The sequence below is a fragment of the Mesoplodon densirostris genome, chromosome 2 (assembly GCF_025265405.1).
Source record: "Mesoplodon densirostris isolate mMesDen1 chromosome 2, mMesDen1 primary haplotype, whole genome shotgun sequence".
NCBI classification, from domain to species: Eukaryota; Metazoa; Chordata; class Mammalia; order Artiodactyla; family Ziphiidae; genus Mesoplodon; species Mesoplodon densirostris.
In genome coordinates, this window is record NC_082662.1 from 104,436,065 (window position 1) to 104,450,001 (window position 13,937).

General features: G+C 47.8%; 1 protein-coding gene across 1 annotated transcript in view; it reads right to left on the reverse strand.

Moving 5' to 3' along the window:
- Nucleotides 1–263: 263 nt before the first annotated feature.
- Nucleotides 264–13,937, reverse strand: part of CASQ2 (calsequestrin 2) — a 62,959-nt gene continuing 49,285 nt past the window's right edge. The window contains exons 9-11 of the mRNA XM_060086748.1: nucleotides 3,449–3,549; nucleotides 1,458–1,532; nucleotides 264–482 (exon numbers count right to left, since the gene is read on the reverse strand). Of these exons, the coding sequence (XP_059942731.1) occupies nucleotides 264–482; nucleotides 1,458–1,532; nucleotides 3,449–3,549 (395 nt within the window). The remainder of the gene's footprint in view (nucleotides 483–1,457; nucleotides 1,533–3,448; nucleotides 3,550–13,937) is intronic.

Below are 13,937 nucleotides of genomic sequence, written 5' to 3' on the forward strand. Positions count from 1 at the left end.
GAACGAGAGTTTTTTCATGACAATCAAGACCGTCGACATGGGAAAAATTCCCCACTGTTCTTGCTGAGTGGGATTGCTGGATTTAGAAAGGCATTTGCTGAGTTGCACATCTCCTGATGAGAAGGAAGTGGGAAAAGAGATGTTGGAAAAGGGAAAGGAGCTGGCTGGACGTGGGTCTGGGCTGCTTGCTGCTGCCTTGTGCTGTCTGCATGGTGGTGGGTAGCTGTGCTTTTGTTTTCATGAAAATCATCCGGAGTTGGGGGCTAGTCATCATCGTCATCACTGTCATCATCATCCTCTTCGTCGGAATTGTCATTGTCATCATCATCATCGTCGTCGTCAGCCTCTTCATCCTCTTCATCTTCGTTGTCATCATCCTCAGTGTTTATCTTCCCAGAAAGCACATCCTCAATCCAGTCTTCCAGCTCCTCAGCTGTGGGCAGGTCATCACCATCTGGAATCTCCATCCAGACACTGTCAGCCTGCAGCCAGAGACAGAATGAGTGAGTGAGTGAGTGCACGAAGGATCAGCAAGGCCAGGGGGTTCCAAGCAGCTGTGCTGAGTGGGCTCCAGGTCACTTACGCTTATCAGGAATATGTGCACACTGTTAAATGGAAATGCTTAGTTGCAGAATGGTGTGTGTAGTATCCTGTTGGTGCAACATAAAAGGAAAGGTGTATTCCATTGCATATATATATATTTTTTCTAGTGTATGTATATATAGCCAGTGAGCAATGTCCTTTTACCCTGTTGGGAGATGTTCAGTCACCTGGGAAATTCTACATTTCTTTATTTTGTAAACTACTTTTAAAATGAATAATAATAATAAATAATAATAATTTAAAATTCTGCTTCAGTTAAAACATTTTAAAACAGAACAGTAGGATACAAGGTGAAAAGCAAAAGTATTTCTGGCTGCCCTAACCCCATCCCTAGTCTCATTGGTGGTAGTTTCATGGCTGTCCTACCAGAAGTTTCATATAGATCCTGTATATCATATATCTCCATACATTCATGAACACACACACACACACACACACACACACAATGGTGATTGCCTCCATGGGCTTCCGGACCACAGCTGCCCCATCACCCATTGAGCAATAACAACTCCTGGTGTGGGTTCCCTTGTGTAAAGAGACCGTGTTGGGCTTTGGAAGAAAATACAGGATAGTTTACTTGTGTGGAAAGTTCTAAATAGCCAGTGAACCAGGTTAGGCTGGCTCCAAAAGCAAGGAAATGTGCCCATGGAAGAGAACCATGGAACAATAGGCTGGGACCGGCTCAGACTAGGACTGGGCCACACTGGCAAGTCTCCTGAGCTTTGACAAGGCCAAGGGCCCTGCTCATTTCACACGGGGCCAGACTCCTATACGTGATCTCATAGTCTGGGCTGCATGGCAGAAACCAGGGCAGGCTGAGGGTATCCGAGCAAACTTTCATGAGGTCTACTCACATCTGTAACATTCACCACTCCAATCTGTGGCTTGAATAGGTCAATCTTGAAAGTCTTTTCCCAATAAGCAACAAGCTGTAGCAACAAAAAATAAAATTAGACAGCAGGCAGAAGGCATTCCCTGTTAAAGCCACTTTTTGTGGCTGGACCCACCTGCCATCCCATCACAGTAATTAGGTCACCATTGGTTAAAGGTCTCCAAAACAGCTGTGGGCACTGAGGAAATTGAAGACTTGGCCCCAGCGTTCAGCACTTTAAATAAACATGAAAAAAAAAGTCATAACACAAACTGTTGTGAAAGCATGTAATATAAAAGCTTCTACAGCTGTAAGGAAGAATATTACAGAGATAGTCCAAAGCTGATTCCCAAGTTACTTGTGGCTCTTTTACAGTTTATGTGTGGTGAAAGAGCCATTTCCCTCCACCTCTCTTTCAATGTCTCACTTAAAAGTCCCTTACTTTGCACCACTCTGCTCGTGAGATGCCCGGGAAAGCAGTGGTGTGCTGTAAGTGGGCACACGAGTAAGAAGAGGGCTTCTTCATTCAGCCAGACTTGGGTTCCATGAGGACTAATCTCTGACTAGGGCAGGACTAAAAATGTAAGGGGCCATGGGGCTAAGAAAATGGAGATATTCAGTGGTAGAAAGTCTCCCAAACATGGGACTTCCCTGGGGGTCCAGTGGTGAAGAATCCGCCTTCCAATGCAGGGGGCGCAGGTTCAATCCCTGGTCGGGGAACTAAGATCCCACATGCTGCAGGGCAACTGGGCCCTCGTGCCACAACTACTGAGCTCTCACGCCTCAATGAGAGAGCCCGCATACCGCAAAACTGCAGAGCCCTCGCGCTCTGGAGCCCGCGTGCCACAACTAGAGAGAGAAAAACCTGCACACCACAACTAGAGAGAAACTCGCTAGAGAAGAAGCCCGTGTGCCGCAACTGGAGAGAAGCCCGCACGCCGCAAGGAAAAGATCCCGCATGCCTCAGTGTAGATCCTGCGTGCCGCAACTAAGACCCAACACAGCCAAAAAAAAAAAAAAGAAAGAAAGAAAGAAAAAAGTCTCCCAGACAATTATATGGTCTCATGGGGACTGGAAGAGTATATCTACCACTTACAGCTTTAACCTCTCCAGCTGTCATTCTTTTCACCTGTAAGATAGGGATTATAATAGTCTGTACTTAGGGTTGTTGAGAGGATTGGACGAGATGATGCACGGAAAGAATTTACCATCGTTCTAGGCAGATAGTATATTAGCTACCCTCACTATCATTACCACTGGGCTCATGTACTGTACAAATTCTGTTTATTCTCTTTAAGACAAAGCATAATCAAGGCTTCCTGGCCATTGATCACTGACCCAGCAAGAGTTTGGGCTTTAAGGACCTGGGAGAACATGCTGAACAAGACAGGCAGGGTCTCTGCCCTCCCTGAGGGTTTTTTTTTTCTTGGCTGCGAGGCTTGCAGGGTCTTAGTTCCCCCACCAGGGATTGAACCTGTGCACCCTGCAGAGGAAGTGCAGAGCCCTAACCGCTGGACTGCCAGGGAATTTCCAGCAGAGGTTGTTCTTAACTCTGCAAAATGTTCATCTCTGAACATCTATTACTTAGTAACTCAGGTTGCCTCACAGCGATGGTCCCCACCCAGAAAATGAAAGAGGTTATAGTAAGGGGTGGTGTGGTGGGGGGGTGATGGGGAGCTATGGAGCTGCTGGCAGAAGATTTTCACCCAACACCCTTGAGTGGGCCCTGCAGAAGGACTTCTGGCCTCTAGGGGGTGAGAATAATAAGTCTAACCATGTCAGGTAGGCACCAGGCCCTAAGTTTTATGTTGCCCCAGGGGCTAAGATCTCCCACAGTGTGTGGGGACAGCCACTGAGCTTCTGCAAGTGCCCCTCCTATTTCACATCCTCCTTCATGCATCCAGGTCTCACACTAAACACAAACATGAGGCTGTGAAGGTGGCCAAGGACGGGGCCCCAGTCTGAGCCACTCACCAGAGGAAAGTCATCTGGGTCGATCCATACAATGCTCAGGTCAGGGTTGTCCGTGTTGTCCCGAGCAACCTGCTTCAGGATCTCCAGGAACTCATAGCCATCTGAAGCAGGATTCAAGAAGGTTGAGTAAGCCCTGTGCATATATGGCTTCTAATGTGGAGAGCAGAGTGCCGTTTTTCCACAAGTGTTTCTTAGACCATTTGGTGCATACCCTCAATTATAGGATTATTCTATAAAATGAGTCAGATGAGAACTCCAGCCACAAAGTAGCTTATTCAAAGGAAACAATAAACATTTTGAATAAAGAAATTGAAAGTTTCCCAGGGAAGTGTCTGGTTGTAACTGAAAGCTAAGTTCCATTTGCTAAATTGCATATGAAAATTGACCAGCCTTGCATCAGAAAGTGCAACCCCAGAACAGAGAAACTCCTGTCCGGTCCTCAGTACTCTGTGCCATCTCTTAAAACTGATAATTTATTGATACCATCCCTGAGAGTTCCCCATAGCATTTGCTCTATGGAGCAAGAACATTTAGCCTGGATCCTCAGTTTTCTACAAACTGGAGTTCCTATTACCTTCAGACTAAGGGGGCTTCTGACTGACAGTTGGTTTCAAAGCTTTGAGATAGTAAATAGGGTTCCCTCCCCTCGTCACCATTTCCCTGCATGCTCTGCCATCCCTTTATTCAATTCGAAGCATTCATTGCCCCCCAGGGGAGGGATGATTCATAAGAAAAGCAGAGACAAGCCTCAAAAGACCAACTCATAGCTTCAAGAGCACAGACAGCCTAAATTTTGAAGAAATGAGAAAGATGAACTTTATATCATAGACAAAAATTTTGGAAGAATGTTTAGTAAGAGAAAGGATAGCCTAAACCCTCAGCGTCCCTGCTCCACTCCCAGCTAGAAGCAAAGAGTTTAGATTCTGGCAAGTCCCTGAGAATAAGCTCTGTGCCTGTGTGTATGTGTTTGTGTGTACATGTGCACATGCTCGAAAGCAAGCCCATGTGTCCATGTAGAGAAACTCCACAGTTTCAGGGAGTCCCAGAGTATAGGGGATTCGTGCTTTGTTTTAAAACTCATGAAAATGGAAAGACCTCAGATTCTCTTGGCGAATCCCCTGGTGCAGGAGCACTAGGGCAGAGAAGAGTGTAAGGAGGCCCCACCGAGTTCTCTGTGGTTTTGAGGAACACGGACAAGGCTAGTGGAGGGGGCAGATCTGAAGAAGTCCAGCGGTTGGGATGAAGGGGACCAGTGGTGACCCTGGCATAAAGCTAGAGTCCAGACAGAATGACGGACTTCTCTGCAGATGCCAGCATGGATAGGTGAGGATGATAACTCTGACCAGATGCACACTTCACCCATCATACCTGAGAACCAGCAAGACACCAGATCCCGAGGGACAGTAGGTGGGGGAGGGGAGACCATTAATTGTCAGACCCAGTTTCCTCCATCCAGTAGTAAAATTTAGGTTCAGTTCTAGAAAATAAAGTTGTCTCTCTTGCATAGATGGATTTGTGGCCTGAAATTTACCTTCTATATAAGCAACTAACTCACCCACTACTTAGAAATTCAGTACGACAACTGCTCTTTCTTTGTAAAAGTGTCCTTCTTTTGATGGGGGCCCCAGCCATTCTAAGCCCCTCTCTGTGGCCTCTGTTGGACACACCTCTCCTCTCTCCAGGCACCCTAGCCTTTGTTTGGCTACCTGGGGCCTCTTGGGAAAGGCTTTTCTCTGCACTTCCTCATACTTAACATATTCCAGGCAAAATGCACACTCTTCTTAGGAGCTCTGCTTTGAGTGGGTGTCGTCTCTTTAACTGTAGCTAAATCACACTAAAGATTCAGACTAGGCCCCCTCAGGCCTTGTTACCTGGAAGGCAGAGCTACCCTGCTAGTATAGAAGAGGGTCATTATGGCCGGCAGCCCTCTCCAGCAGAGATCCGGGTGACCTAGGTGATTTTTCCATCTATGCTCTGAACTATATGACAAATTTGATTGTAGGACAGACACTTGAGATGGATGGAGCCTTGTGTTTTAGTGCTCATTATCTATTACTGTAGGGGTTGGGGTGGAGATGGGGGTGGAGGTAGGGATATTCTTCTTGCTGCCTGATGTGTGGCCGAGAAAGTCAAGTCCCTCCAGAGTGCCACTGGCTGCTGCTACTTGGACACTATGGATCTTCCTTCTCTGGGTGTGTCGCCATGTCATAGGACAGGGACTATGGTGCCACCTGGGTTATCTGTGGATTTAAGTATCATTATACACAGACTGCAACAGGGGATTTCTCCTCAACAGCTTCAGTGACTGTTTTCAGCAGCCGAGAAGAGACGGATGGCAATAAATAAGGTGACGCTGCCAGTACTCTGGGAGAGGAGAATCACATGTGACAAATCGGAAATTCACAAAGAGGATGACATCCGACCACACAGACCCGAATTCAGGTAGAAAGTAAACGTGAAGTGCAAAAGACTAACTCACATAAAGGGAAGGCAGAAACTGTCTAGGCACAGTGTTGTAGAGGGAGAAGATCTGCACGGAAGCCGAACACACAAGATGGCGCTGTGGTTTTCTGACGGAAAAACCCACATAACGGGATTTATGAATAAGAATGTACATACAGGGATCGTTTCTATGTTTTAGAGCAGGTTTGGAGATGAAAAGAGAAAGATTGAAGGAACAAAAACTGGGTCCTGCAAGAAACATCAAATGGATTGGAGTTTTTACATAAACAAGAGAAGTCAAAATTGTGGCTTAATGCCTGTTTTCAAGAATACAAAAAGTTTTTGTGAGGAGGATGCTCTTTGTGTCTATGGAGGAGCAAGGAAAGCTCAAAAAATGTGCCCAGAATAAATTAATAATTGAGTTGACAAAAGCTGGGGAAGTTTCTTCCGGAGTCAAGGGCAGCTTTTTGGTGCTCAGGATGATGGATTTTATAATGGGCATAATCCTTCTGCATCCCTGAATATTTCCAAGAACAGAACAGAACCTGTTCTTTAGGGAGGGAGCCCAGCATGATGTTCAAACACACGGGCACTTGGGGCAAACAGTCCAAATCCTGGGTCTGCCATTTAGAGTGTGACTTAGGGCAAGTTATTTAATGTCTTGGTTTCTCAACTGTAAAATGGGGATGATAATAATAGTACCTATTTCATAGAATGACTGTTAGTTAAATGTGTTAGTGTCTCTATGGCACATAGTAAGGTTTAGCCATTATTCTTCTGAAATGCTCTGACATTCTTCTGCTTGAATACAAGGAACCTGGCCACTCATCTGTTCATTCAATGCATATGTCTTAAGTGCAATGATCTGGGCACAAGGGGGCGGTTAGACACAGTCGCGGCCCCGTGTGTCAGAGAAGACATACTCCCAGGCAGTTACGCCAGGAGGTGGTGTATCATGGAGCTATTCCTTCTGGCCCCTGTTGCTGACTCAGTGACTGAAATCTGCAGGGGTGGCTGTACCAGGCGGTATGACTATGAGAACCTCGCCTCAGTACATGGTTAAAGCACGGTTTAATTACTTTGTTTTAAAGTCATTAAGCTAACCTGGATATTCCTGATCCAAGGCTCACAAGCCCCATACCGTTCCCCCCATTATTCCCCAGCCTTGAATATACACCTGTTGGAATGGATTCTCATTCATCTGGAAAAGCGGAATTAAGGCAGTCACACTGGCCTCACATGGATTCAGTCGCTAACATTTTAAGTTAGAAGTTCAGTTTCCTCTTAGGGACAGTAACTTTTTCTTTGTAAAACAGGTGAGCTGGAAAAGGGACACATCCGCTGTGGACCCTCCCTTTTTGACCAGGAAGGCAGGTGTAGGAAGCCACATTTCGCTTTTGTAATTGAATGTGAAGCAGAAGACAGTTCACAGTTGCAATTATATGAATGAATGAATGAGTTTGAAATTAATGACTGTTTCCTTTATCAGTGATATACCCAGCTAAGAGGACTTTTAAGATTGTGGCCATGTAGCTCTCAAAAGGAATAGCCCATAATTTTTTTCAGAGGTAGGTTAAGAAAAAAGAGGAAATATTATTTTGAAATTTGTAGGCTAGCAGTTATTTCACCATTGAAACTAGAGGACAATTCTCTGCAGTCATTAGTTAGAGAAGCAGCCATTTTCAAAGCCAGAAGGGACTCCCAAACATCCCACAGATTCAGGCAGCTGTATAGCCCCACCCAGAACATTTGTCTGTCTTCTCTCTTGAATGTTTCCAGGGCTAAGTCCCTTGGACCTCCCTAAAGGTCCACTATAGAGTCAATAACCCAGACAGACAAGAGTCGTTTTCTTGCATCCAGCTGAAATCTCCTTTTTTCTCAAGAAGTTCATCTCCCAACTTCTTCCTTTATGAACACAGGACATTGTTCTTTACATGCAGGAAGTCTGCGATCGTGTAGCCCAACTTTGATTTTATGAGTATTTCTTGAGCGTTTACTGGCTACTGGCTACTGAGTCCTTTTGTATTTAATCTTCACATCTAGTCCTGATGGAGGTTAGGAAGATGTTTTCATCTCCATTTTAAAGAGGATGAAGTTGAGACACAGGGAGAGTACTTGACTTGCCCAGCATCGCACGCCAGCAAGTGGCAGAGCTAGGATTCTAACTCAGGTCTTTGGTCTGCAGGTCGAGAGCCGTTTCCACCATCCATCTGTGGTCTCCACATGCCTACCAAAACTGCTGCATCTTCTTGCTCGAATTTGTGCTTGAGATCCCAGTGCCCAGTGTGAAAGCTTCAATGTGAAGGAAGCAAGGGCAGGGGCATGGGGAGACACCCGGGTGGAGAGGGGGGCTGGTGGCCGGCCCCTGCCCTCCCCCGGAGTAGTCAGGGTCCCTTCCCCTCCTTCTAACCTGCCGCTAAGCCACACACTCGCCAGCTACAGCCTGTTTGGTTGGCTGTCTCAGCGATTTCCCTGAGTGCGCCTGGAATCTCAGAGATGGCCCTAACTAAAGAAGAGGGGCCCGGTGCTGTGAAAGCTGTGACTCTGTCCCTGCCACACGGGCCTGGACCCTGAGATCCCACGACCCAGGGTCGAGGGCTCAGGATGGGCCAGGTTTCCCACGGCGAGCCAGAGACCTCTGGGAATCACATCCTGTGGGAGGGGAAACCGGTGACTATGCTCTCCTCCTTCCCAGGCAGAGAGAGCCTGGTGGGAATGAGGCTGCACAAGCCCTGGGGGACCAGTTCCAGGCCAGTCGCAGCCATGTCAGGAGCCAAGGCCTGTCTGGCAGAGACACGTGTGTCTCAGACCAAGCAGTGGCCCCGAAGTAACAGGCCCAAGCCCTCAGCGTGCTGCCCACCAGGTTCTTACACCATCCTCTGGACCCAACCTCGGGGACTGGTGGTGTTCATTCCATAAAGGCACTGAAAGACCCTCCCTGCCGCCACACCATGTGCAGTTATGGGAGTCGGGGTCTCACCCCTGGAGACAGGCCTAGGCTTGGGAAGCCGGGCTGTTTGGCCCGATCCTGTGGCTATTGCTTCTATAGCAGACGACACACATAAGCAGGCATCACGCAGCTTGGAAGTTGTGTCTGGAGTTTGAAGACCCTGCACGGGTCACTTAACCTCTCTGGGGCTTCCATCTCATCGTCTGAAGATGGAGAAAACAGCTCCCTTATTACCTTGGGGGCTCATTGATAATAATGATACCGCTGCGGGCTTCCCTGGTGGCACAGTGGTTGAGAGTCTGCCTGCCGATGCAGGGGACACAGGTTCGTGCCCCAGTCCGGGAGGATCCCACATGCCACGGAGCGGCTGGGCCCGTGAGCCATGGCCGCTGAGCCTGCGCGTCCAGAGCCTGTGCTCCGCAACGGGAGAGGCCACAGCAGTGGGAGGCCCGCGTACAGCAAATAAATAAATAAATAAATAAATATGATACCACTGTTACCATGTGTGGCATTTGCAGAAGAAACTGCAAAGATTTTCTCTTTCTTTCCCACTCCATCAACATTTAATTCATTTCAAATGTTAATGAGAGGGATTCATTTTTTCATCGGCAGGAATGTTCTGAGTGCCCACATGTATTAGACCCAGGGCCAGGTGCTGGGACACGAAGGTGTGGAGGGCAGTCACCTGAGAGGTCCCCTCACAGACAGGCCCACTCAGTAAGTGTGGAAGTCTCAGAAAGCTGCGGCATGGCATCTGAAGCTGGGCCCTTTGGGAACCTAGGGAGGACAAGGTTGGGAGCACCTCCCAGACAAGGCGAGTCACCCAGGCACCTGTTAGGGTGAGACATCCACTTAGAACAGGGGGACATTGTGTGGGCCCCATGGTCCTGAGATGGCACCTGCAACATCAGAACACCCTGACACTCCTTACTACAGCCCTCCTTCTCTGCTGTGTCTCCTAGCTCTCGGGGCCCAGCATTGGTGGAAAAGTCCAGCGGTACAGCTTTGCAATACAGAGGAGCATAGGTGGTAGTTATAGAGCTTGGGCTTGGGGCTGGACTGCCTGGGCTGGAATCCCAGTTCTACCAGTGATTAGTCACATGACCTGGGGATGCTACTTAACTTCTCCATGCCTTTGTTTCCCTATCTGAATATCGGGGAAGATGATAGTGACAGTACCTACTGCATACAATAGGGCAACTGTGAAGATTAAATGTGCTGATATTTAAGGGCCGGGACTACGTTTAGCATTTAGCAAGAACCAAATTTTAAATTTGACAAATCAAATTTAAATTTGGAAGCTCAGTTAAGCAGTTGCCTATTTGAGGCAACAGGTGTCAAAAACATTTTCCAAGAAACCGAGGCTGTTGAAACTCGGTTGGAACAAGGGCTTGGAGACTTTGATTCGGGGGCCCTCACTGGTTGTGTTCCACAGGCGCAGACGGCAGCCGGTTCGCGCATTTCCAGCTTGTTAGTGCTAATATTGCCAGTGCCCTTGGAGGATATCCATCCAGCATGCGCTCACGTAGAAACGCCACTTTGTGAACCGTTCCGACTGTTCTAAAGAAGACATCAGCCTGATGCAGACACATCTGGGGGCGTCGGGGGAGACTAGTTCATTTTCAAACCTGTCAAACAGTAGCTCTGGCGGCATTCTGAGCGCAGGAGCTGAGAGGAGGCTGTGGAAGAGGAAGCCGGGCCGCACCACAGGGCACCGGGCAAGACCAGAGAGCTGGAAATGTCCTTCCCAGCCAGGCCCGCCTGCAGGGGCAACGGGGATGAGAGCTCACCGCAGAAGAGACCTAGCGATTACGCTCAGGGCCGGAGAGCAGACACTGCAATCCCTGAACACAAGCTCTCGGCTGCGAATGTCAGAACCGCTGTGAGAGTCCTTGGGAGACCCGAGTCACTCAGACCTTTGTTATTGCTGCTGCTGAAAAATCGTAGATTCCAAAATCGGAAACATCAGTGGGGAGGAAGTTTGACTTTTCTTCATTGATCGGGCGCTCAAGCTTCCAGATGGCTCCGCTCGCTCTCCTCACTCCCTCTTCTTTCTCCTGCTCTCTCGGCTCCCTCCGCCCCGATTCCTTGCAGCGGCTTTGCGCATGCCCAGAGCCTGCAGCTGGCTGGGGAGTCCTGGAGACGGTAGTGTGGTCAGATGGACAGTGACCAGAGGAGCCAACCAGAAATCTAAGCTCCTGTGTCCGCTGTGCCTCTAACCGTGTGATCTCAAGCGCGTCGTTGAACTTCTCTGGGTCTTTCAAATATTGGAGGTGCAGGGGGTGGTAAAGGACAGCAGAGAGGAAGGAGGGCAGGCTAAATGGTCACCCAGACGTCCTCAGGGGTAGTACTCCGAAGGACCGGCAGACACAAGGCAGGGCCTTGTGGTTCAGGGTGCGGCTGGGGAGCCAGACAGCGCTGAGCTTAATTCCAGCTCCACTGCTTCCCAGCCAGTCAGCTGCTCTGGGCCTCAGCTTCATCAGTTGTAAAGTGGGAATAAAAGTAGCACCTCCCACATGGGGTTGCTATGTCACCTAAGCATACAGTAAGTCACCATCATCATCACCTTCTTCCTCAGAATCATAATGAATTCAGAGGTCAAGAAAGCCTGATAGAATTTGAATCTTGGCTTGGATACATCGAGTGATTTGGGCAAGTCATTTAACCCTTAAGAATCACTTTTCTCATCTGACGCTGGGATGATAATTATTATGCATATATCACAGGGTGGCTTTAGGGACCAAATAGGACCACCTCCATAAAGCTCACAGCACAGTTCCTCCAGACTTTTAGCTCTTTAAGGAGAGCTGTATTATTTTCCTGGATGTATGACCCATTTTCTTTGGCGAGGGGTTTGGTTGGCGCAGTGGGCCACATGTAGCTTGTTAGCAAAAGCAAGGTATATGAGGAAGTACTGTCTGGGTAGGAATGAAATTCCTAGTCCTGCAGCCAGGCCCCTCTGGCTTGGTTACACATCAGTGACCTGAGAGTAATGACTGACTAGTCGCAGAGTCAGGGACTTTCACGGAAAAGCCTTTCCCTTTCCCAGCCCTGAGCAGGCCAGGCCCCCCGCCCCCGCCACCCCTCCCCCGCCACCCCCCCCCCCCAGGAAAGATGCTGTGAGCTCCTCCCCCTCCCCCCACCCCTAGCGCATTTCTTCCAGCTTCCCAGTAACAAGCCCCAGCTTGGGCTCCTTTGGGGCAAGACACAGCTTCGGGCCCAGGGGTGTTTGTGCAGGGAGGAGGTGGAAGTAGTTTCTGGAGCTTGATTCATTACAGCAGCAATCTCGGTCAAACAGGTTCTTGCAACCTCTCGGAGGCCTCTTTGTTCCATTGTTCCAGAAAGCCAGACAGGCCTCCCCACAATCCTGGGAGGGGGAGGGGAGGGGGGAGAGGGCGGGGGAGGAAGCCCCCTGGAGTCTGGCCAGCAGGCTGCTGCTGATGGCGATCTCATCTCTGTTCACACAACACCAGGGATCCCATTCTGTTTGATTATAGCTTGTAAACCTTGGGCAACTGGCTTTCTTTGCTATTTTCTTCTCCAGGGGCTGAGGGGTGGCCAGAATCTGTGGAAAAAAGCTGGAAGCATACTGGTATTTTTTTTTTTTTTTTGGATGCAGACTAGATTTTCTTGAAGAGTTTTTCCAAATCTGCAAGTCAATGATAGGAAAACTGGGATATCAATGGACATTCAAAAAATTAATGAAAAAAAGGGAGAAGGAAGCTTTCAGATAATTTCCAGCATACATTTGTTTTTCATACAATGGAATATTATTTGGCCCTAAAAAGGAATGAATTATTGATACATACTACATACAGATGAATACTGAAAACATTATGCTGAGTGAAAGATGCCAAGCACAAAAGGCCACATATTACATGGTTCCATTTATATGAAATATCCAGAACAGTCAAATCCATAGAGACAGAAAGTACATTAAGTGGTTGCCAGGGGGCAGGGGAGAAGGGAATAGGAATGGCTGCTAATGGGTATGGGATTTTTCTGAGGTGATGAAAATGTTCTGGAATTAGAGAGTGGTGATGTTTGCACAATTTTCTGAACATACTGAAACTGCTGAATTGCACACTTTAAAAAGGTGAATCTTATGGTATGTGGATTATATCTCAATTTTAAAAATTGCATGATAAAACCTTTGGGTTTCAGCCTGTAAGAAACTATGGAGGCTGATAGTGTGTTACCAAAAAACAGAACAAAACCCAAAAAACTACTGGTCAGACAGTGAAGAATTGGGCTGTCTCAGTCAGTCATCTGCCTATCTAATCATCTGCCCGCAGGCATTTATTGAGCACTTACTACGTGTCAAGGCATGGGCAAGAACCAGGTATATATTGAAGAATGAAACAATCTGTCCCTCCTTCATGGCCTCCCTCTAGCTCATTGTGCCCTCTTGGGCAGTTTGTTGAACTTCTCTGACCCTTTGTTTCCTCATCTGTCCCTATGAATGTATAAGAGGCTGAGGTCCTAGGAAAATACGACACAATTGTATCTTACCTGGAACAGTGGTTCCCAACCCCACGGTGCATCAGCACTTGCCTCAGAGCCCCGTGAACTGACAGGTGTCTGAAGGTCCTGTTTCAGTCAGCCCCAGGTGGCTTTGTGGCACTATCAGGTTGGGAATCCCTGCCCAGGCACCTCATAGTCCAAAGCCTGACTGCTTAGCCATCCTAAAGGAAGTTCCCTGCCTTCTCTGGTTGCATTCTGGATTGTCCCAGGTCTTCCAAAACACACTTCAGAATCACCACTTACACCTCCCTTTGGGGACCCTTTATTTTCACAGAGCACTGCTGAAGAGACCCGGCATTTTACCACCTGCAAAATTAATTTTTCCTGCACTTCACTTTCCACTGGCGTTAAAAAGAGTGAAACCAGGAAAAAGTTCCAAAATAAAACAAAATTACACATCCATTTATAGGGTCATTTTGTACTTTAGAAATAAGCTGCTAGTTCTGCCTAGTTCTCATTATTTGGGGGAATATTTTCTATGAAGTTTCCTAAGCACAGACAATATTTTTCAGACCAAAGGGTACATGATTGTTATTTTAAGGTAGGATTGTGATTCACATAGACTAGGTCACA